The sequence below is a fragment of the Dreissena polymorpha genome, chromosome 1, assembly GCF_020536995.1.
Source record: "Dreissena polymorpha isolate Duluth1 chromosome 1, UMN_Dpol_1.0, whole genome shotgun sequence".
NCBI classification, from domain to species: domain Eukaryota; kingdom Metazoa; phylum Mollusca; class Bivalvia; order Myida; family Dreissenidae; genus Dreissena; species Dreissena polymorpha.
The window spans coordinates 122,102,865-122,124,416 of record NC_068355.1 but is presented as its reverse complement, the minus strand read 5'-3'; the positions used below and the strand labels follow the sequence as shown (position 1 = coordinate 122,124,416).

The 21,552-nt window shown below is 35.8% G+C and overlaps 2 protein-coding genes across 9 annotated transcripts; one reads left to right on the top strand and one right to left on the bottom strand.

Moving 5' to 3' along the window:
• Positions 1-1,128: 1,128 nt before the first annotated feature.
• On the bottom strand, positions 1,129-4,738 carry LOC127847942 (uncharacterized). Of its 4 annotated transcripts, none has more exons than XM_052380196.1 (3): positions 4,673-4,738; positions 2,406-3,161; positions 1,129-1,377 (listed from the first exon to the last, which is right to left on the bottom strand). In XM_052380196.1, the coding sequence occupies exons 2-3, from the start codon at positions 3,079-3,081 to the stop codon at positions 1,163-1,165; spliced, it is 891 nt and encodes a 296-aa protein (XP_052236156.1). In that variant the 5' UTR covers positions 3,082-3,161; positions 4,673-4,738; the 3' UTR covers positions 1,129-1,162. The 4 variants fall into 4 exon arrangements, with proteins under 4 accessions (XP_052236156.1, XP_052236171.1, XP_052236178.1 ...); XM_052380211.1 differs by having other exon boundaries at positions 4,577-4,702; XM_052380218.1 differs by lacking the exon at positions 4,673-4,738 and adding an exon at positions 4,158-4,560.
• Positions 4,739-7,446: 2,708 nt separating this feature from the next.
• LOC127847922 (uncharacterized) lies at positions 7,447-19,572 on the top strand. Of its 5 annotated transcripts, none has more exons than XM_052380165.1 (8): positions 7,447-7,487; positions 8,307-8,436; positions 9,589-9,715; positions 14,341-14,374; positions 15,265-15,402; positions 16,433-16,517; positions 18,202-18,383; positions 19,237-19,572. In XM_052380165.1, the coding sequence occupies exons 2-8, from the start codon at positions 8,415-8,417 to the stop codon at positions 19,558-19,560; spliced, it is 912 nt and encodes a 303-aa protein (XP_052236125.1). In that variant the 5' UTR covers positions 7,447-7,487; positions 8,307-8,414; the 3' UTR covers positions 19,561-19,572. The 5 variants fall into 5 exon arrangements, with proteins under 5 accessions (XP_052236125.1, XP_052236122.1, XP_052236133.1 ...); XM_052380162.1 differs by having other exon boundaries at positions 9,564-9,715; XM_052380173.1 differs by having other exon boundaries at positions 8,307-8,462.
• Positions 19,573-21,552: the final 1,980 nt, after the last annotated feature.

Here is a 21,552-nt window from a genome sequence, read left to right as displayed (position 1 = left end):
TTTAGTCATTTATTTGACAGCTTGCCTCAAACTTAGCATATATATTATTGGCAAACATGTTCTGACCAAGTTTCATGACTATTGGATAATTAATTAAGCCTTAAGAGGGTTAACCACGAACGCATAATTCACGACGACCAAAAAGCGATCTTAAAAGCGTACCATGAGCGCGTTCTTCTGAGCTCAAATCGATGTATGGTAAACAGTATTATATCAAGATGTAAACGCGTTGTTAATTAATCCTTTATATTATGTATACATGATTATCCGAAAATATCTAGTTAAATTAAATATCAGGTATTCATTTGCATACAGTATCGTGTCACTTTCTGTATTTTTTGTATTTTAATTATGGTTTTTATAATTTAACTCATTATTGTGGACATTTAACTACTTTAAATAACAGGTGGTGAATCCAAAGTGTTATCATTATTTATATTCAAATTGAAAAATAAAATCTAGCATATTATGTTTTATGCATTCTAGCACATTGCTTAATCGATTATTCCTACCTTAAGAACGCGCAATCCGTACAACTGTGATAATGTAAAGATCTTAATGTTGGTCACCTAGAAAGATTATTTGCGAGAAATCTTGCACAGCGATAGGGCATTAAGCCCTCTACCTCTCAAAACAAACTTTAGGGATCGACTAAATTTGAAAATTGCAGCTATAATTCACAATTCGTTCTCACCTTTCGTGAGTCTAATAAGTTAATTTGGTAGGCGTGCTTGGACACACTTTGGGTCCGCACAGCCTCAAAATGCACACACGAGATGTGTATGTGTGTGGTGAATGTGCGAAATGCGTTTGAGTCCAGTTAACACTTGCAGCGCGTTCGTTTATCACACAGGAATAGAATATGTATCGAGTTTGTATACCGGAGCTACGCTACATGACATAGGACCTATATTGCCATAACGCGGCTCAGTTAAGCGTTGCATACCTTAGGAAACAATACTGTTGACCGCGGTCGAGTCACCGACGCGCAATCGCAATTTTGCTAATTATTAACAAAATTAAAAATAACGAATTTGTGTCGCCGAATTGCTTTATAAGTAAATGGACTAGGATACATGATAATGGTTATTCGAGTGGCTATAAATTCCGTTGGGGATTGATTCGCAGTGTTGACAATATATGTAATTGGTTGTACATAGTGTTACATCGATATGTTAGAACAGGGCGTCGTCCGTGGTCGACAGTAGTCGTTAACGTCGTGACCCAGTTTTTGTCGCACAGCTTCGGAGATTGTCGAGTAATCTTCTGGACTAATTGTCGGTTGCCGGGAATACACGAGCCCTCCTTCGTACCACCAGTCGGCTGACATGTGTCCGCAGTAGTAGACGATGATGTAGTTGCCCGACCACGGAAAATCTGAAAAATACATTTGTGAAAAAAATATTTTCAAAATTTACTCCACACTGTAAACCAATCAGTTACTTAAACCACTTTGTAAATTGCGTGTCAAGACATTATATACAAAAAAGCATGAATCATAACATGGGAGACATTGCAACGCAAGGAAAAATCAAGTGTTTTCTTTCATTCCATATTAGCGACAATTTTAAAAAAATTCATATGAACCGACAATTACTTGTATTGTGTCTTTTTCATCAGGGTCAGTCCCGGATTACCCAGTAGGCAGAGTAAGCAACTGCCTACGGGCCCCGCGACTTTAAGGGGCCCCATGAGACCGTGAATATACAGACTACAGTAATTGTTTTCCAAATTCTAAATTTAATAATTTTAATTTCTTATTGGTATAACGGTATCATAATGTCATTTTATACTTATAAAAGGACATTTTAATATGTGATTTCTTGCCAGCCTTCGCACTGGTAGGCTAATAAAAACGATTGGGCACTGACGTTTGTGTAGACACCTGGCCGACTAGGGACCTGGAGGGGATTGGGCCCGAAACATTTCACTGCCATGAGTCCCAATGTTGCTAATCCGGCACTGATCATGTTTTTTTTTAAATTACTAAAACCTGCTGTTAAAAACTGATTTATTTTGCTACAACGCGTTGATGTTTATGACGTCTTTGGTAAAAATAGCTTGATGAGAATTGTTAGAAACGAAACGGATAATGGCAATTAGTATGGCAAGAGTATGAAAAATACTGTTGGAAATGTGAGGAAAATGGGTTAAAGTTAAAATCCACCAAAACATATAAGTTCATTCTGCCAAGTGAGTGTTTTTTCGTTACCAAGTGTACACGTATTTCGTTTTGGTAATATCGTCTATTGTATTAATATACATGTATATAAAATATTATATTTGTTCCAGTGCCAGATTGCCTATATGTTCACTCATATAAAGTGATGATGCATCAAATCCCCAATGGACTACTTGATTGCACTTCTGATGTGTGTATTTTTTTCTACCGCAATGCAACTTACCAACTATTTGCCACTTCTCGTACATTGTTATCCCCATCATGTGGTTGGTTAAGTCCAGCACGCCGGGTTTTAGCGGATCAAGCTGCGCGACCTGCTGTGTGGTCATCTCGTGACGTGTACTTCCATTCAACATTATAACGTCATAAAGTTCGGTGAGTGTGTAATTGCTTGAGGTCGGCACGGGTTTGTACGTCGAAATTTGACAGTCGAAACAGTCGTAGTCCTTGTTTAACCCAAGGGCTATATACCACTGACCAGTAAGTTCGGATAAACTAAAATTGCTCAATGTCGACACCGGCGGAGAGCAACGGAATGTCGGATCTGGTGGCGTCAATGTTAGGCAGTGGTTGTCGTCAACCATGCATTTCATGAAGGCGTCGAACACGGCGTCCTCATACGTGTTCATGCATTCGTACATACACTTCTGGTTTGTAAGTCCACACTTCGTAATGCACTCCATGTTGTGTCGGCAGTTGGCGTCGGTGACGCAGGCAGCCGATTGCCGACCACAATGTTCGGCAATGCATAGCACATTCGGGCTACTTTTGGCATTCACCGCGTGTTCAATGATCGGACTTTCAAATAAAAGAGCATGGCCACCGCATATTGCAATCAACACGACAACTAAATTAAACTGGTGAAGCATTCTTTTCAACAATTTTTTTGTTCTTTCCATTGTATTTAGCAGTGCATCCTTTTTATACTCTCTTACAACATCAGACACCGAAAGACCACGTGATTGTTATGACGCTATGACTTTGTAGGAAAAGTTTTCGCTTTTAGGGACAATATACGGGACATACAAAAATGGCAATAGTAGATATTGATTGTACTTGAAATTGGATATGAGGTCATGTGAACTTGTGATTTGCTAACGCCATCCATTTTCATCAAGACTAACAGCAGCCTTATTTGTATTTGAGTTTGTCATTAGACCTAAAACATGGCATTGTTTGTTGTCTCGTGGTTTTAAGCCGTGCGCAATATCCGTATATGAATATATTAAGATACGATCTAAGTTACACTTTTTTCGAAAAAGGTTATTGCAAGGGGGCTCCAGAGATTATCTGTTGACTTGAATCGTGTTCTTTTTAAACCTCGAAGTATTGATCTTATTAGAAGGCATGTGTATTCATGTGAAATATACATTAAGTTGTTGCTCCAAGTAATCTAGAAATATTATAACGCATTGGAAAGTAAGAAGGCATACACGATTCAAAACATACGATTACAGCTTCTTACATGGTAATAGTAATTTTTTGTCAACCATTGCTCCTCATTTAATTAATTAAACTATGGCAGAGTTTCTGTTTATGAGTTTAAAAGCACTTATATTTAATTGCTTATCAATCGACGATCAGACTATCACATCAACAGGAAAATGTCTGTCCATAGTATCGGCCCTCTTAATGAATACATACGAATTTTGGAAGTGAATAAATAAATAAAAATCGCATGTGTTATATGTCAATATATATTTGAATGTATATTCTTGGACATAACAACGAAAACTGCATTTAAATGGACAATGTTTTGACAAAATACTGGCTCCTTGTAGTAATCTGTTTCATGCACAATTGTCTCATAGTATCGGCCCTTCTGATTGGTTGCTAAGATTTGTTACTATGCGTATGTGCTAGTTCTAAAAACATTTGAAGGTACTATTTATCCATAAACACACTAACACACTAACATAATTGTGTGTTACGTAATTAAAAATCATAGCATCACCCTGGAATAAACATGACTTACATTCCAAAGAACACCGGAAATCATAAGAATGATCGTCGTTATAGTCGTGAATAACCATGAAATAAATTACAAGTTCTAAAAATTGAAAAACCATTAACTTTCCAGCACTTCTTGACAGTTTTTCGTTAAAAGCGCGATACTATGAGGATGACCGATAATAAGAGATTCAATGATATGTGCTGGTATGTTTTAATGTATGATAGTTTTCTAGTTGATGAAAATACAATCAAACCTGATTTATTGATGCAAGAAACAGAAATACTTTAGATAAGAATATACAAATAACGAGATTTAATATACATTAATTCTATGGATGTCAACCATTATTCGAATATCCGAATATCCGGATACCGGATAGTTATTCAGTATCCGAATATTGGTATAAAAATATAAATATTCCTATTTTTTTGAATCCACACATGCTACAGGTATTTGCAAGCGGTCTTCACTTATATCCAAACGTGTAAAAAACATGCTCGATTGGTTTATGATTAATTGTCTAAAACTACTCTCACTCGCTGAAGGCAAGGAATATGTTCGCTATTGCATAATCTTAGACGCAACTCATTTTTCAAAATTAGGTTATCGCATTACATATTGTCCCAATGTGTGGACACGTTACTTTAAAGGGATCTTTTCACGCTTTGGTAAATTGACAAAATTGAAAAAAGTTGTTTCAGATTCGCAAATTTTCGTTTTAGTTATGATATTTGAGAGGAAACAGTTATACTGAACATTTACCATGGTCTAATATAGCCATTATATGCATCTTTTGACGATTTTAAAACCTAAAAATTATAAAGCGTTGCAACGCGAAACGATTGAATAATTTGGAGAGTTCTGTTTTTGTCGTTAAATTTTGTGAAACTACGAAGATTGCTTATATAAGGTATAAAATACGACAAGTGTGTGTACTCGGCGGAATAGCTCAGTAGGCTAAAGCGTTTTTACTTCAGGACTCTGGCAGGACTCCAGGGGTCACTGGTTCGAAACCTGCTCCGGGCAATGTTCTTTTCCTTTTTTTAATTTTATTCTTGATTTTTAACTGGAGCTTTTACGATCCAATGTTTACATTTATCAATATAAAGCATTTAATGAATAAGTTAAAAAATGCCAAAATCTGTGAAAAGGCCCCTTTAACAACATTTGGTGATTTCACACCAAGTCACGTTGACATGGGACAGTTGGTTGTATAACAAGAAATGGAGATGTCACAAAACGTGAGCACTTTAACACCTCGCTGTTCATTTAGTGTGTTAGATTGGCCCTGGCTGTTGAGGTTGATGAAAATTTATTTAAAGTGTTATTTGGTATTAACAAGCTCCCGGTGGAAAAGAACTACAGTCAAACCAATTATTCACATATGAATACATACGTATTGATTGAGTATATTTTCATGTACAAATATCTGGCTGCCACGATGCCAAAAAGGGCTGGGGATTAAGATCCACAAGGCTCTGAATATTTAACATTTATTAGAAAATGGAAACAGTGTAGTCATACCCTTCAAAGAAATCAGTCTAAGAATGGAACCATTTACGCGTGTGTGTTTTCTTTTGCAACATTTATTTCACCTATATATTGATTTAACGTTTTATAACTTTCCATTGTGAATTTATGTATTGTCCTCGGTGGTAATGAAAAGGTCATAGACCGGACGGACTCGTATGACTTGAAGGAAAGAACAAACACAATATTGTTGATTGAAAACGGGCATTTATTATAAAATGCCATAAAAAAGATAAACATAGAACAGATTCTTTCCAGAAAGGCATAATGGGTGGTAAAAAATGCCATAAGAAAGATAAAAATAGAACAGATTCTTTCCAGAAAGGCATAATGGGTGGTAAAAACACGCCACGCGTATATACACATACAAAAACATGAATTTGAATGTGATGACGGCGGGAAAAACACGCCCAAAATAAGTATAAAAGAAAAATATTTGATGCGTATAACAGTAAAATAAGAAACAAATGTGTTTTACACACAGGTAAAAACATACATAGTACGGGAGTCAAAACCTTATGGCGGAGAAGGGGTGGAGGTGGGTTGTTAATTTCGACCATATTGGATTCCTCGTTAGTCTAAAAGGATACAAAGGGCCACAATGGCCAACACTGAATTTGATTGGTCAAAAGAGCCCATGTGACCCCACCCTGAGGTTATACACAAGTAATTAAATATAAGGCTTGAACCAATATAATGTTCAACAATTAAGAAATCGTACAATGACATAAAATCTTTTATGTGTGCATAAAATATTATTTATGTATTGTCCTCGGTGGTAATGAAAAGGTCATAGACCGGACGGACTCGTATGACTTGAAGGAAAGAACAAACACAATATTGTTGATTGAAAACGGGCATTTATTATAAAATGCCATAAAAAAGATAAAAATAGAACAGATTCTTTCCAGAAAGGCATAATGGGTGGTAAAAACACGCCACAAAGGGGACCGGAACGGGAACCCCGCCGCCCATGAAGTACGGGAGAGGACCGCAATTCGAAAAGGGGGTAGTTGCCCCTGAATGAATATAAACGTAGCCTTACGATTAAGGTCAGATATGTGAAAATTAAGGACAAATAAGCATTATAAGCTAGGCTTAAATCATCCATCTGCTAATTAATAACAAATTATAAAACCTAGTGAAGTAAATTAATTGAAAACAATAGGATTGGTGTTCAACGATCACTAGAATAAGCATAACTTAATTATATGTGTATGCTCCATAAGAAAAACACTGCCAGAAAAAAGCAGTGTTAATAAGAACTGCTTAACCTTATTGTCAACAAAATTGACTTAGACCTATATGTAAATAATTGGAGCTGCGACCTTAACCAGTCAGACATAAAACAACCAATATTTGTATAAAGTAAAAGCGCTAGTAAAACTGGTGAAAGACTACCTGCAGCCTTTAACTGTCAGGGAAACGTAACTTTTACAGCAAAACAACAAAAGTAAAGTAAGAAGATGCCCACTTAAAGGAGTAAGCAATCATGAAGAAAAAAAAAACATGTATCTGCGGCCTTAAACTGTCATACAACATAGGGGATATATCCAACAAATAATGGCTTTAATAAACAGCCTTGTTAACAGAGCGACTCTGGTCCCTGGCCGTCTTTACCTTATATGGTAATCATAACCATATATGTCACAACACAAACATCTATAAATAAACGTTATGAATGAGTGTAATATGACCATATATGAAGAAAGCGTAATCAAATAACGTGCGAGGGGTACCGAATGGAGAAACAAGAAAAAAACATCGTTGGAATAATCTTCCCTTTTGATTGCACACGAGCTTTCAAACGGTTGAGATCCGGTATTGTATACGTTTGTGACATTGTTTTGAGATCAAGAAGTCATTTCGGCGCTTATATATTTCAGTTTTGTTTTTGAACTTACAATAGCTATCTTTTAATTGTGATTTGGTGTATTTCGACGTTGTAAAGTGTATAATTCAAAGTGGCATTCATTTTCGCGACCAAGTCCTAGTTACTCGGTGTGAGTGAACGAAGGATTTTTGTTTACTTTTCATCTTAAGTTCAACTGTGCGTTTTATTACCCATTTTGTGATCTATTAAAAACACGTGCTTCGCGCATTTGGACACTTACAGTGTGTTTTACACTAGTGCAATAATTGACGCTTTTGATGTGTTTATAGTGACTGTGTGATATTTGCATTGAATGAACACTTACCAGTGGATTGCAATTTTGAGTGACACTTTAATACTAATTATTAAAAAACAGGTGTTTCGCGCATTTGGACACATTCAGTGTGTTACACACTAGTGCAATAATTGACACTTTTGACATGTTCATAGTGATATTTGCACTGAACACTGACCAGTGTATTGCAATTTTGACACTTATTGATTATTGAAAACTAGTGCTTTTTAACTTGTGTGACCTTTATTTTTATTAAAGCGTGATTGATCTGTTTTGTTTATATTCTTTTTGTGTAGTTAGATACACATAAGACAAGTTTAGTCGTCCTTATTAGTCTTGTTGCAATAGTATTGTTAAGGTAGTATTTTGGTTGTTAAGACTTGTCTTTTTATAATTAGTAGATTTATTACGCAGGCTCTTTTGAACAGGATGCAGTGTTGTGTCAGGAAGCATTTTCCTTTTATTTTTTCAGGTGCCCAAGACAGGAGAAAAGTGAACCGTATTGCTGGGGACTCCAATGCTCATCGGATTAAGGATATTCTTCCTGATGATATAGCTGTCAAATGCCTGCCAATCTCTGATGAGAATATGTAATGACAATGGTATAGAACAGTAATTACAGTTTCAGGTTTGTTTCTATTAATGGTATCACATGTACACATTTTTCTAAACGTTAAAACGAAATGATTAATGAAATAAACAAAAGGTTACCGTTTAAACGGTATCCATATGTCAGTTATAAAAGCGTCATTGACATCGCATTTCCAAACTGAAAGTAATGATTATTTCCAGAAGTTATATTCAGATCATAACCCATTTGGGCAATGACGTCATATTAAAACCAACTGTTCTTGCTGTTGTTGAGTCATTGGGTACACATTTTCTACTTACATGCCATAGTATTTTATAACAAAGACAAATAAATATTGATCCCACATTTCTTCAATAAGACTACATCTGTGTAAATTTTTTATTATTTTCTACCTAACAAGATGTACATAAAAACGAGTATCTGTTTATTAAATTAAAAATGAATGCGGATGAATAAATGTCGGAAAAAATTTCCTCATGCACGTTGTGCTGACGCGCGTCAAATGTTCAAGACAATTCGGGGAATGATCATGCAACAAATAGCTGGAAAATTTTCCCGAGCACTTTGTGCCGACGTGTGTCAAATATTCAAGCCGTCTAGGTCGTACATGGTGTTTTGTTATGTTTACGCTGTTGTGAATAAGGGCCATCTGGCATACATGATACAAATGTATACCAGTCTTTTTTTAACAGCTTTTAATAAGTTTTGCAACATTGTAACGTAATGAACTAAAATGGATTATGTTGATATCAACAGTCGTTTAAATGTTTACTGTTTTTGTAAACATTTTTGAGAAAACACGAAATGCCACCATTTAAACGTGATACTCATAGTTTCTATAAATGATGTAATTATTTCATTTCTTTATACTTAAACAGTTCAAATGTCAAGTCCTAAGCTTCGTATGATTACAGTATTTGTCATCAATATAAAGTTAAACTTATTATGCTTATGTGCAATGATTGGCATCATTGCGTTTTCTAACTAATTTGCATGGTTATATATTTTATTTAAGCGTGTGGAATATTTTACAGATTGTAGGGAATTGTAATTGCAAACTTTTCATTTTAATCTTGAGGCAAAGCATGAATTTTCCTTGTGTATTCATTCATGTATATTTGTGATTTATTTACACAGACATTCGCCAACTCTGTTTTCAAAGGTGCCAAATTTTCTTGTGATCGTTTTCGCCATGCATTGTTGAGAGACTTGCGGAAGATGGATGTTCAACAGCTGTATCTTCATCTAGGCTCAAATGACATTCTTACGAATGAAGCGGTGTTTTACCGGTACATATACAATTATAAAAAAAGCTTTGATATTTAAATTTAATGTAGTTGTTTCCCATAACTATATAAATTTGCAAAACTAACATTTTACATGGTTTATTCCTCAATGAGTCATGGAAACTTGCAATCATTTTAGAAGTGTTATCTAGTTTCTAATTTATAAATAAAGTATTTCACAATATTTTCTATTATCCATGTTAATTTGACATTTTATGCTCCCCCAAAAAATTTGGGGGGGAGCATATAGTCGCCGCTTCGTCAGTCCGTCTGTCCGTCCGTGAACAATTTTTGTCCGGGCTATTTCTCAGCAACTAAAGGCCGGAATTCAATGAAACTTAATGGGAAGCTTCACTATTAAGAGGAAATGTGCATATTATCAGCGGGTTTTGGTCGGATGATTTGTCACAGAGTTATGGCCCTTTTAAATTTTTTATTAACTGTACATATAGTGCAATTCTTGTCAGGACTATTTCTCAGCAATTAATGACCGGAATTCAATGAATCTTCATGGGAAGATTTACTACCAAGAGGAGATGTGCATATTATCAGCGGGTTCTGGTCGGATGATTTTTTACAGAGTTATGGCCCTTTGAAATTTTCCATTTACTGTGTATATAGTGCAATTCTTGTCTGGGCTATTTCTCAGCAACTAATGACTGTAATTCAATGAAACTTTATGGGAAGCATCACTACCAAGAGGAGATGTGCATATTATCAGCGGGTTCTGGTCGGATGATTTTTCACAGAGTTATGGCCCTTTGAAATTTTCCATTGTACATATAGAGCAATTCTTGTCCGAGCAATTTCTCAGCAACTAATGACGGGAATTCAATGAAACTTTATGGGATGCTTCACTACCAACAGGAGATGTGCATATTATCAGCCGGTTCTCGTCGGATGATTTTCCACAGAGTTATGGCCATTTGAAATTTTCCATTGTACATATAGTGCAATTCTTGTCCGAGCTATTTCTCAGCAACTTATTACATGAATTCAATGAAATTTTATGGGAAGCTTCACTACCAACAGGAGATGTGCATATTATAAGCCGGTTATGGTCGGATGATTTTTCATAGAGTTATGGCCCTTTGAAATTTTCTAATAACTGTACATATAGTGCAATTCTTGTCCGGGCTATTTCTCCCCAACTACTGACTGGAATACAATGAAGCTTTATGGGAAGCTTAACTACCTTGAGGAGATGCGCATGTTATTAGTGGGTTCTGGTTAGATTATTTCAGAGTTATGGCCCTTTGAAATTTTTAAGTTACTAAACCATCCATTGTATTATTTTGTCCAAAGTTATGCCCCTCAAGACGTTTCCTTTTATCTGAATATATAGTGCAATATTGTGACAAAAAAACCTTTGTGGAGCATCACCCGTCTCAAACGGTTTCTTGTTTCATTATTTGCTGTCTACAATTAATTTTACATGAAATAGCAAATGTTTTATTTATGCGCATAATATTAACAATATAATTATACATATTTGTTTATGTAACTATTTTGATAGGTAAGTCAGTCTGCAAAGAAAAAGAACACATTTGTATATATTTTACTCCACATTTTTTATGCCCCCTTTCGAAGAAAAGAGGGTATATAGTTTTCGCACTGTCTGTCTGTCTGTCACACTTTCTTGTCCGCTCTCTAATTCAAATAGTTTTCATCTGATCTTTACCAAACTTGGTCAGAAGTTGTATCTAGGCAATATCTAGGTCAAGCTCGAATATGGGCCATGCCGGGTCAAAAACTAGACCATGGGGTCACTTAGTGCATTTTAAGGTTTAAGCATGGTGTCTGCTCTCTAATTGAAGTAGTTTTCATCTGATCTTTACCAAAATTGGTCAGAAGTTGTATCAAGACAACATCTAGGTCATGTTCGAATATGGGTCATGCCGGGTCAAAAACTAGGTCACAGGGTCACTTAGTGCATTTCAAGGATTAAGTATGGTGTCCGCTCTCTAGTTTGGGACTTATTTTGCATTTCTAAATTAACGTTTTTTATGCCGCCGAAGGAGGGCATATAGTGATCGCACTGTCCTTCCGTCTGTTTATCTGATGTCTGTCTGTCCGTCCGTCACACTTTGTGTTTAGGTTTCGAAAAATGCTCATAACTTCTTTTGTCGCTTCAGATGTAACATTCATATTTGATATGCATGTGTACATGGACAAGGCCTTTCCATACGCACACAAATTTTTACCCCATGACCTTGACCTTAGGGTCCGTGTTTAGGGTTCAAAAAATGCATTCAGATTTCGAAAAATGCTCATAATTTCTATCAAAGCATTTATTGGGGGCATACGTCATCCTATGGAGACAGATCTTGTTTAACAATTTAATTGAAAATAATATGTTGTCAACATGAAGTGTATATATGCAAGATCACATTCCCAGTGACAACAACTCTTTAATTGTTGACTGTATTTTAGCTGGACTATTATATATGAAATATATATAGTGGAGCTATCCTACTCACCCCGGCGTTGGCGTTTCCGTGAGCGTGCAAATGTTAAAGTTTGCGTACTACTTCAAATATTTTCAATGTCCATTGACATATTGCTTTCATATTTTGCATACTTGTTTACCAACATGATCCCAACCTATAAACAAGAGCAGACCACTGTATCAAGCATTTTGACAGAATTATTGCCCCTTTTATACTTAGAATATGCATATTATTGATAAATCTATGTTAAATTGTGCGTACTACCCCAAATATTTCCTATGTCCTTTAACATATTGCTTTGTTATATTGCATACTTGTTTACCAACATGACCTTTAACCTACAAACAAGAGGAGACCACTTTATCAAGCATTTTGATAGAATTACGGCCCCTTTTATACTCAGAATATGCATATCATTGATAAATCTATGTTAAAATTTGCGTACTACCCCAAATATTTCCTATGTCCTTTGACATATTGCTATTATATTTTTATACGCCCGTATAAAATACGGGACGTATTATGTGAAACCCCTTGGCGGGCGGGCGGGCGGAAGGCATCACTTTGTCCGGACTCTAATTCAAATTGTATTCATCCGATCTTCACCAAACTTGGTCAGCAGTTGCATCTAGTTGATATCTAGGCCAAGTTCGAATATGGGTCATGCCGGGTCAAAAACTAGGTCATAGGGTCAATAAGTGCATTTTCAAAGGGGCCACTTTGTCCGGACTCTATTTCAAATTGTATTCATCCGATCTTCACCAAACTTGGTCAGCAGTTGCATCTAGTTGATATATAGGCCAAGTTCGAATATGGGTCATGCCGGGTCAAAAACTAGGTCATAGGGTCAATTAGTGCATTTTCAACGGCGCCACTTTGTCCGGACTCTAATTCAAATTGTATTCATCCGATCTTCACCAAACTTGGTCAGTAGTTGCATCTAGTTGATATCTAGGTCAAGTCCGAATATGGGTCATGCTGGGTCAAAAACTAGGTCAAAGGGTCAATTAGTGCATTTTACTTTGTCCGGACTCTAATTCAAATTGTATAAATCTTATCTTCACCAAACTTGGTCAGTAGTTGCATCTAGTTGATATCTAGGCCAAGTTCGAATATGGGTCATGCCAGGTAAAAAACTAGGTCATAGGGTCAATTAGTCCATTTTCAATTAGTCCATCTCCAATGGCACACGAATCGGGCGTATATTGCTCCGTCATGCGGCGCTCTTGTTCATACTTGTTTACCAACATGACCCCAACCTATAAACAAGATTAGACCACTGAATCAAGCATTTTGATAGAATTATGGCCCCTTTTTTACTTTGAGAATTGGACATTTTGCTTAAATTCACATAACTTCTTTATTTATGATAAGATTTTATTAATACTTTGACAAAACAACACTTACCTGAATACCACAATGGATTCCACCCGTGCAATACCAGTGCTCCAGCTAGGCCTAAATCGAAGGGCGCCCCGCCCTGCCCTCCCGAAACTCCGCCCTGACCTTCCTAGGGCCCCCCCCTGCCCTTACATTTTTTTTTTTTTTTTTTTTTTTTTTTTTTTTACATATGATGATTAATAAATCTCTTATTAAAATACATTGTAATTAATTTATTCCTCATTGAAGTAATTAAATTTGAATTGTTTAATGACAATGGGAATAATTTATTCTTACAATTATTGATAACACATAAATTAACATGCATGAGGAAGCATTCTAGAAACGCCCGCGCGCTCGAAAGTGCCCTTTTGACAAAATACTGCGCGTCCAAAGTGCCCTTTTGACAAAAAATCCCCCTGCCCTTTTTAAATCCTAGCTGCAGCACTGCAATACCCCACGCCCCAACCCAGAATCCCTGTCCCCCCCCCCCCCACCCCCCCCCCCCAAATTTTTTGTTTTCCTTTTTTTATTTTTGAAAGATCGTCAGATCGTCTAATAAATGACCACACCCCATGTTATACCCCCCTCTCAACCCCCCTACCCCCTCCCCAAATTTTTTTTTTTTTCCTTTTTTTATTTTTGAAAGATCATCTAATAAATTATTGAATATGAACAATTTCCCCATGATGGCTTACGTTATACTGTCAAGCACTCGAATAGTCGAGGGCGCTGTCCTCTGACAGCTCTTGTTATCTATTTTTATTAATGAAAATGATTGTATTGAAATAATTTCAGAGATGTAGCTGACTTGTGCGATTTGGTGCATCAGGTCAGTCCAGACACTGAGGTTGTCTTTTGCAAAGTTTTCTGAATAAAATACATTGAATTTAGTGGTTTGATAAAAATAGAAAATGCCCAGAGCCAGTAGCACTGACACTTGCAGTGTGATATAAGAAATGGCAAAAATATTTTGAACCTTCTCCCATAACAGATATCTCCCTGTTGGCTAACAAATGTTTTTTTGACTGATAGTTCAGTCACATAAATGTGAGGGGACTGTCAGGATGTTTTTTTTTAAATAATAATTATTGATTAAGTGATAAGAAAATATTGAAATTGTGTTCATTGTTATTTGAACTAACTTTAAGAAAGTATTGAAATTGTGTACATTGTTATTTGAACTAACTTGCTTACATTACGTGCATTTTAAGGATTAAGTATGGTGTCCGCTCTCTAGTTAGGGACTTATTTTGCATTTCTGGATTAACTTTTTTATGCCGCCGAAGGAGGGCATATAGTGATCGCACTGTCCTTCTGTCTGTTTGTCTGATGTCTGTCTGTCCGTCACACTTTGTGTTTAGGTTTCGAAAAATGCTCATAACTTCTTTTGTCGCTTCAGATGTAACATTCATATTTGATATGCATGTGTATATGGACAAGGCCTTTCCATACCCACACAAATTTTTACCCCATGACCTTGACCTTAGGGTCCGCGTTTAGGGTTCGAAAAATGCTCATAATTTCTATCAAAGCATTTATTGGGGGCATACGTCATCCTACGGAGACAGCTCTTGTTTAACAATTTAATTGAAAATAATATATATGTTTTCTTATCTAAGTTAATGTCAAAGTTCTTGTTTAGTAGGTATTTATTGGTTAAAATGATGAAAAATAAATGTTTAATATATTTTTATGTTTCAAAAAGTTTTATATTTAAAGGAGGCGCACAATCGGTGTCCAGAATGCAGCGTTGTTTGCTCCAACGAAGACGCTTTGCTGAGCCACTTCTGCAGTCGCCACATCAAGCAACCAGAGACTGGAAAAGAGAGTAAAATTAAGCTGATAGGCTCACCAATGGTATGACTTTAAATCACTAACTTGTGTATGCTTGACAAGCATTTTATGTACAAATAAAGTAACAAAAAAAGGAGGTCAACACATGCACTTTCCCATATAAAGCTTTCTGTATCTTTTAGCAACTAATTACACGATTTTGTGTTGACATACTCAATATGATAGTTATAGCCCTATATAACTGGTATGTTCATTTTAGTTAATCTTTCTATTTTATTAAACCTGTTTGTTTTAGCTAGATTGCTTGAAAAACACAACCAGGATTATTTTTATGCCCCCGGATCGAAAGATCGGGGGTATATTGTTTTTGGCCTGTCTGTCATTGTATGTGTCCATGTGTGTGTGTGTGTGTGTGTCCCAAAACTTTAACCAAAACTTTAACCTTCATATTAACTTTTGCAATATTGAACATAGCAACTTGATTTTTGGCATGCATGTGTATCTCATGGAGCTGCACATTTTAGGTGGTGAAAGGTCAAAGTCAAGGTCATCCTTCAAGGTCAAAGGTCAAAAAAAATAATTCAAAAACTTTAACCAAAACTTTAACCTTCTTCATAACTTTTGCAATATTGAACGTAGCAACTTGATATTTGGCATGCATGTGTATCTCATGGAGCTGCACATTTTGAGTGGTGAAAGATCAAGGTCATCCTTAAAGGTCAAAGGTAAAAAAATAAATCAAAGTGGCGCATTAGGGGGCATTGTGTTTCTGACAACCACATTTCTTGTTAGCATTGTCTTACCCCTGTTACATGCAATGTACATGTGGCTTATTAAATTGGAAACCCTGGTTTGCATGAGAATATTTTGCAAAACATAGTTGAAAAAACATACATGTATACAAACTTAGTCATAACTGTTAGTATAATGAGCACCTCTATTTCTGAATATTTTGATTGGATGGTTATGGGCCTTTATGCGTGTGTCACATTTATGTATGTGAAAGTGTGTAATTAGACAAAAGAATTTATATTTTGTTATTTTTTGGGTAACAATCACTTATTTTAGAGTTATTTATAAGTAAATCTTACAGATTGCATCTGCTAATCATGAACTCAACGAAGTCAGCTCAAGGAAGTGGAAGGCATGCTTGGAAAATAGAAGTTTCCATTATGAAGGCAAATTTTAGTATATTTCAAATTTGTAACCAAATGATCTTGAATGAAAATTTGATTGAACATTTGTTATCTGTCAAGAGAAACAGTTTGAAGTGAATGAATTAAGTATTGCCTATTGTCTATAAGTTAATTGTGTGACCTGAACCCTGTGAGGGATATTACTTATTTTTATACGCTGGTTTTGAAAAAACGGGACGTATTATAGTTTCACCCTTGGCGGGCGGCGGCGTCCATAACAGTGTCCACTCTCTAATTCAAATAGTTTTCATCTGATCTTCACCAAACTTGGTCAGAAGTTGTATCTAGACAATATCTAGGTCAAGTTTGAATATGGGTCATGCCAGGTCAAAAACTAGGTCACGGGGTCACTTAGTGCATTTGAAGGATTTAGCATTGGTGGCTCTCTAATTGGAGTAGTTTTCATCTGATCTTTACCAAATTTGGTCATAAGTTGTGTGTAAATGATATATAGGTCAAGTTCAAATATGGGTTATGCCGGGTCAAAAACTAGGTCGCGAGGTCACTTAGAGCATTTCATGCATTTCGCATGGTGTCTGCTCTCTAAGTGAAGTAGTTTTCATCCAATCTTCACAAACTTTGGTCAGAAGTTTTATCTAGACAATATCTAAGTCAAGTTCAATTATGGGTCATGCCGGGTCAAAAACAAGGTCAGGGGTTCACTTAGTACATTTCAAGGATTAAGCATGGTATCCGCTCTCAAATTGAAGTAGTTATCATCCGATCTTCACCAAATTTGGTCAGAAATTGTGTCAAAATGTTATCTAGGTCAAGTTCAAATATGGGTCACGCCAGGTCAAAAACTAGGTCACGAGGTTACTTAGTGCATTTCAAGCATTTAGCACGGTGTCCACTCTCTTATTGAAGTAGTTTTCATCTGATCTTCAACAAATGTGGTCAGAAGTTGTATCTAGACAATATCTAGTTCAAGTTCAAATATGGGTCATGCTGGGTCAAAAACTAGTTCACAGGGTGCATTTCAAGGATTTAGCATGGTGTAAGCTCTTTAATTGAAAGAGTTTTCATCCGATCTTCACCAAATTTGGGCAGAAGTTGTGTCTTAATGATATCTAAGTCAAGTTCAGATATAGGTCATGCCGGGTCGAAAACTAGGTCACTTAGTGCATTTCCAGCGTTTAGCATGGTGTCCAAAACCTTCAAACGGGTGTATCTTGTGACAGTTTAGCACTCTTGTTTATTACATTAAAGCCACACACCTTGAAATGAAATGCATGTTACTCAGTACATATAGATGCAATTTGAAAGTGTGCAAAATTGTCATTAAATCTATAGTCTAGTTAGCAAGTAATTTATTTTTTTATATTTTAAAACTGAATGTATGATTTGTATACGTACATGTTCAATTCGAGAAACACAATTATTTTTAAGTTTTAAAGCACAAGAAAGACGGATTTCTACCTTGCAACCACCAGATATATTCTAATTGGCAAAGATAAAATATGTTTCTTATTTATATCCAAATTTACTATGCCAGATATTTCATTTCAAGGTGTGTGGCTTTAAGGAATGTTTTTTAAATGGGTATATTACCAAGATCTGCACAGCCAGGGTGATATTAACCTTCAGATGTTAAAGCTTTCTAAGAATTTTAAGGCTTGCCTTTTATACTTGAAATGATAAATCATTAACATGTTTTGTTCTTTAGGAACATACAAACATTTCCCACCCACCATGTGGATCAAATTGTTTGGGCTGATGATTCTGGGTCGTATGTGTGGACAAGGTGGTCTTCATTACATCATGATGCAGCTGTGTATTCAACAACATGTTAACCTGTCCCAGCGGATGTTGATGCTCTTAAATGATGTTGAGAACAATCCAGGACCGGTACTTTATGACAAAATATACATCGTTTATTGAATAACTATATATATTTATTTTAACATTAAAGTGATTTTTTTCTTGCATTTTTGTGCCTTTTGTTACTGAGAACTATTTTATCATATGTTGGTGATTGAAACCCAGGACCTGTAAGTGCTTCTTAATATTTGCAACAAATGACAAATCATGTTAAGTTTTTGAAACATCTGTTTTTTGTTCAGTTAAAGGACATATTGAACTCACTAATTGCTAAGTTAACTTAGATGCATCAAGTTTTTATTGATGATTTCTACTTTCTGTTGAATCATTATCCTTTCCAAAGCCAGAGAGATATAGTGTTGGCGTTTTCCATCGGTCAGTCTGTCAGTCCATCCATCTGTTTGTTACAAACATTTTAGGGCTTCATATCATGAATTAATAAGATTTCAACATGGAAAAATAAGTGTATGCCATATTCATACAATAGTGCAAATTTACTTGTTTTCTTTCTTTTTAGATTAGTTATTAACAGAAGAACAGAACAGTAACATACTTTATTACATTAACAGAGGCTCTGATTAGATGTGTATCTGCGTAAAGAACTCATAGGAAATATCAATATATAGATAAATAAAACAAAAATAGAGTTAAACAAATCATGGTGAAATCCGCAATACACACCAAGAGCTATTAGTAGGCTTATCTCCATTGACTTATTTCACAGTAAATCTCTTTTTTTTGCCTTTTCATTAACATTTCAATCAAAAATAACATTTGTGAAAAACTTAGTCAATGATTATAACTAAAGTTAAAAATGTGGACACTGTAAGTTAATTGACTTTGGCTTCCAATCTGAAGTTTACAAAGTTGCTTGTTATAGGAGTATTCGTGCAAATGGATATCATGCAAGGAAGACTTCCACTCCATAGGACAGCAAGATGCACATATCATCTCTCATGTGGTTCAAGAGAAATGCTGTAGATGGGGAGACTGTACCAAAGTCCTGAGCTTTAATAGTCTTGAAATCCATGAACTTAAACATCTCTATGATGTGAGTTTAGCACTGTGTATGAACTGGTGTTGCTTCATTTTCTGCATATCTTTATCTCAGTCTTCTCTAGTTTTGATGGTCAAATACATATTGTCTGCCAGTTTTTTTCCCCCAATACTGCCGTTCATCGTTTGCTTGCATCAAGAGTTTTAAAAGAAATTAAAACTCATTTGTTTTAGTTAGAATCATATGAAAGACTTAAATGGCCATGTTAATACAATTGTATAACAACATATACGCGCTAAAAAATAGTTGGAATAATTAATGATATATGAACATAACAAATTTACTTAAAATCATAGGTCTTGTTTTTGTCTGCCCACTATAAGAACCAGAACATATTTCAGACATTCGAGGATTGACTTGCTGTGTTAGAGGATCATCAGGTGATGGAAGAAAACCAGGCTTTTTTCGACTCAATGTTGATGAAACCTGATCGACATGCTCATCTTGGTTGAGTACGCCTGGGTTGAGTGTGTCCAAAAAGTAGGTAACCTGGTGAAATCTTAGGAAAAACATTTGTAACCAGATCCAGGTTTATTTGACTGACAGACCGATGGACAGTGGGTCAACCGTAAATTCCCTTCATGTGAAAACGGTAGGGCCAAATAAATATCACATTGCTCTTCTGAGTCATTTGTAAAACCAAGTTTTATCACAAAATTAAAATGGTCAATGTATTATTTTGTGTATTTAAAAATTATGTGAATATTAAGTTTCATGAAATCTTACTGAGTTTTCTCAATTTAGCTACTATTCGGACATGGACTGACGGACCAATGGGCAACAATGTCGCAATTTGTATACCAAGTTTTTTAAGAATTGTTTCATAAAAGTAACCAATGTGTCTGTTCTATGTCAAGGTAACTACTAGGATGAAATACACAAAAGACTTTGGTTCACAATAGGGTAGGCTCCGCGTGCCGTGAAACCGGGCAACAGCTTTTGTAATTTAACATTTGTGTTTTAATGGCATAAGCTGGCAGATACCCTTTAACTTTAATGATGTTTTCCGATAATTTCTTGGAAAATACAATTAGCAATTTTGATTTAATTTAGATTACTAAAAATTAATATTATATTTATGCCCCCTTGGAAGAAGAGGGGTATATTGTTTTGCACATGCTCAGTTGGTTGGTCCACCAGATGGTTTCCTGATGATAACTCAAGAACGCTTTGGCCTAGGATCATGAAAACTTCATAGGTTTATTGATCTCGAAATAGTAAAATGGTTTCCGGATGATAACTCAAGAACGCTTACGCCTAGGATCATGAACTTCATAGGTACATTGATGATGAATCGCAGATGACCTCTATTGATTTTTAGGTCACTAAGTCAAAAGTCAAGGTCACAGTGACTCGAAATAGAAAAATGGTTTCCGGATGATAACTCATAAATGCTTACGCTAGGATCATTAAAATAAAACAATCCTAGGTACATTGATAATGACTGGCAGATGACCCCCTTCCTAGGTACATTGATAATGACTGGCAGAAGACCCCTATTGATTTTTCAGGTCACTAGTTCAAAGATTAAGGTCATAGGACTCAAAACAGTTTTAACGGTTTCCTGTTGATAGCTCAAGAATACTTAGGTCTATGATCATGAAACTTCTCAAGTACATTGATCATGACTGGCAGATGACCCCTATTGATTTTTCAGGTCACTAGGTCAAAAGTCAAGTTCACAGTGACAAAACGTATCACAATGGCTGCCCACTAAAACTGACAGCCCCTAGGGGGGCATGCATGTTTTACAAACAGCCCTTGTTCTGTGTTTAAATTATGTACACGTCTGCGTTAATAAATATGTTCACATTTGAAATATAGCTAAAAATGTGTATTGTTGTTATTAGTAATTTGAACCGAATTGCTCTGTGGGAAGTAAAAGTACTTCAACCAGACCTAAATATGTGGGTAATTAAAGAGCACGAGAAAAGATGAAAATTAAAGTTAGCTCAACCATTTTAAGCAATATTACTGGGTCACACTTTTTACGATGCGAAACCTGAAGGGTCCCTAGACTATGATGATTACTTACACGAGGAGTGTCCTATTCATTGCTGCCGCATGATCGTATCAGTAACGAATTAACGCTTGTATCGTTAAAGCAAGTCGTATATTCACGTTTATAAATATTTAATA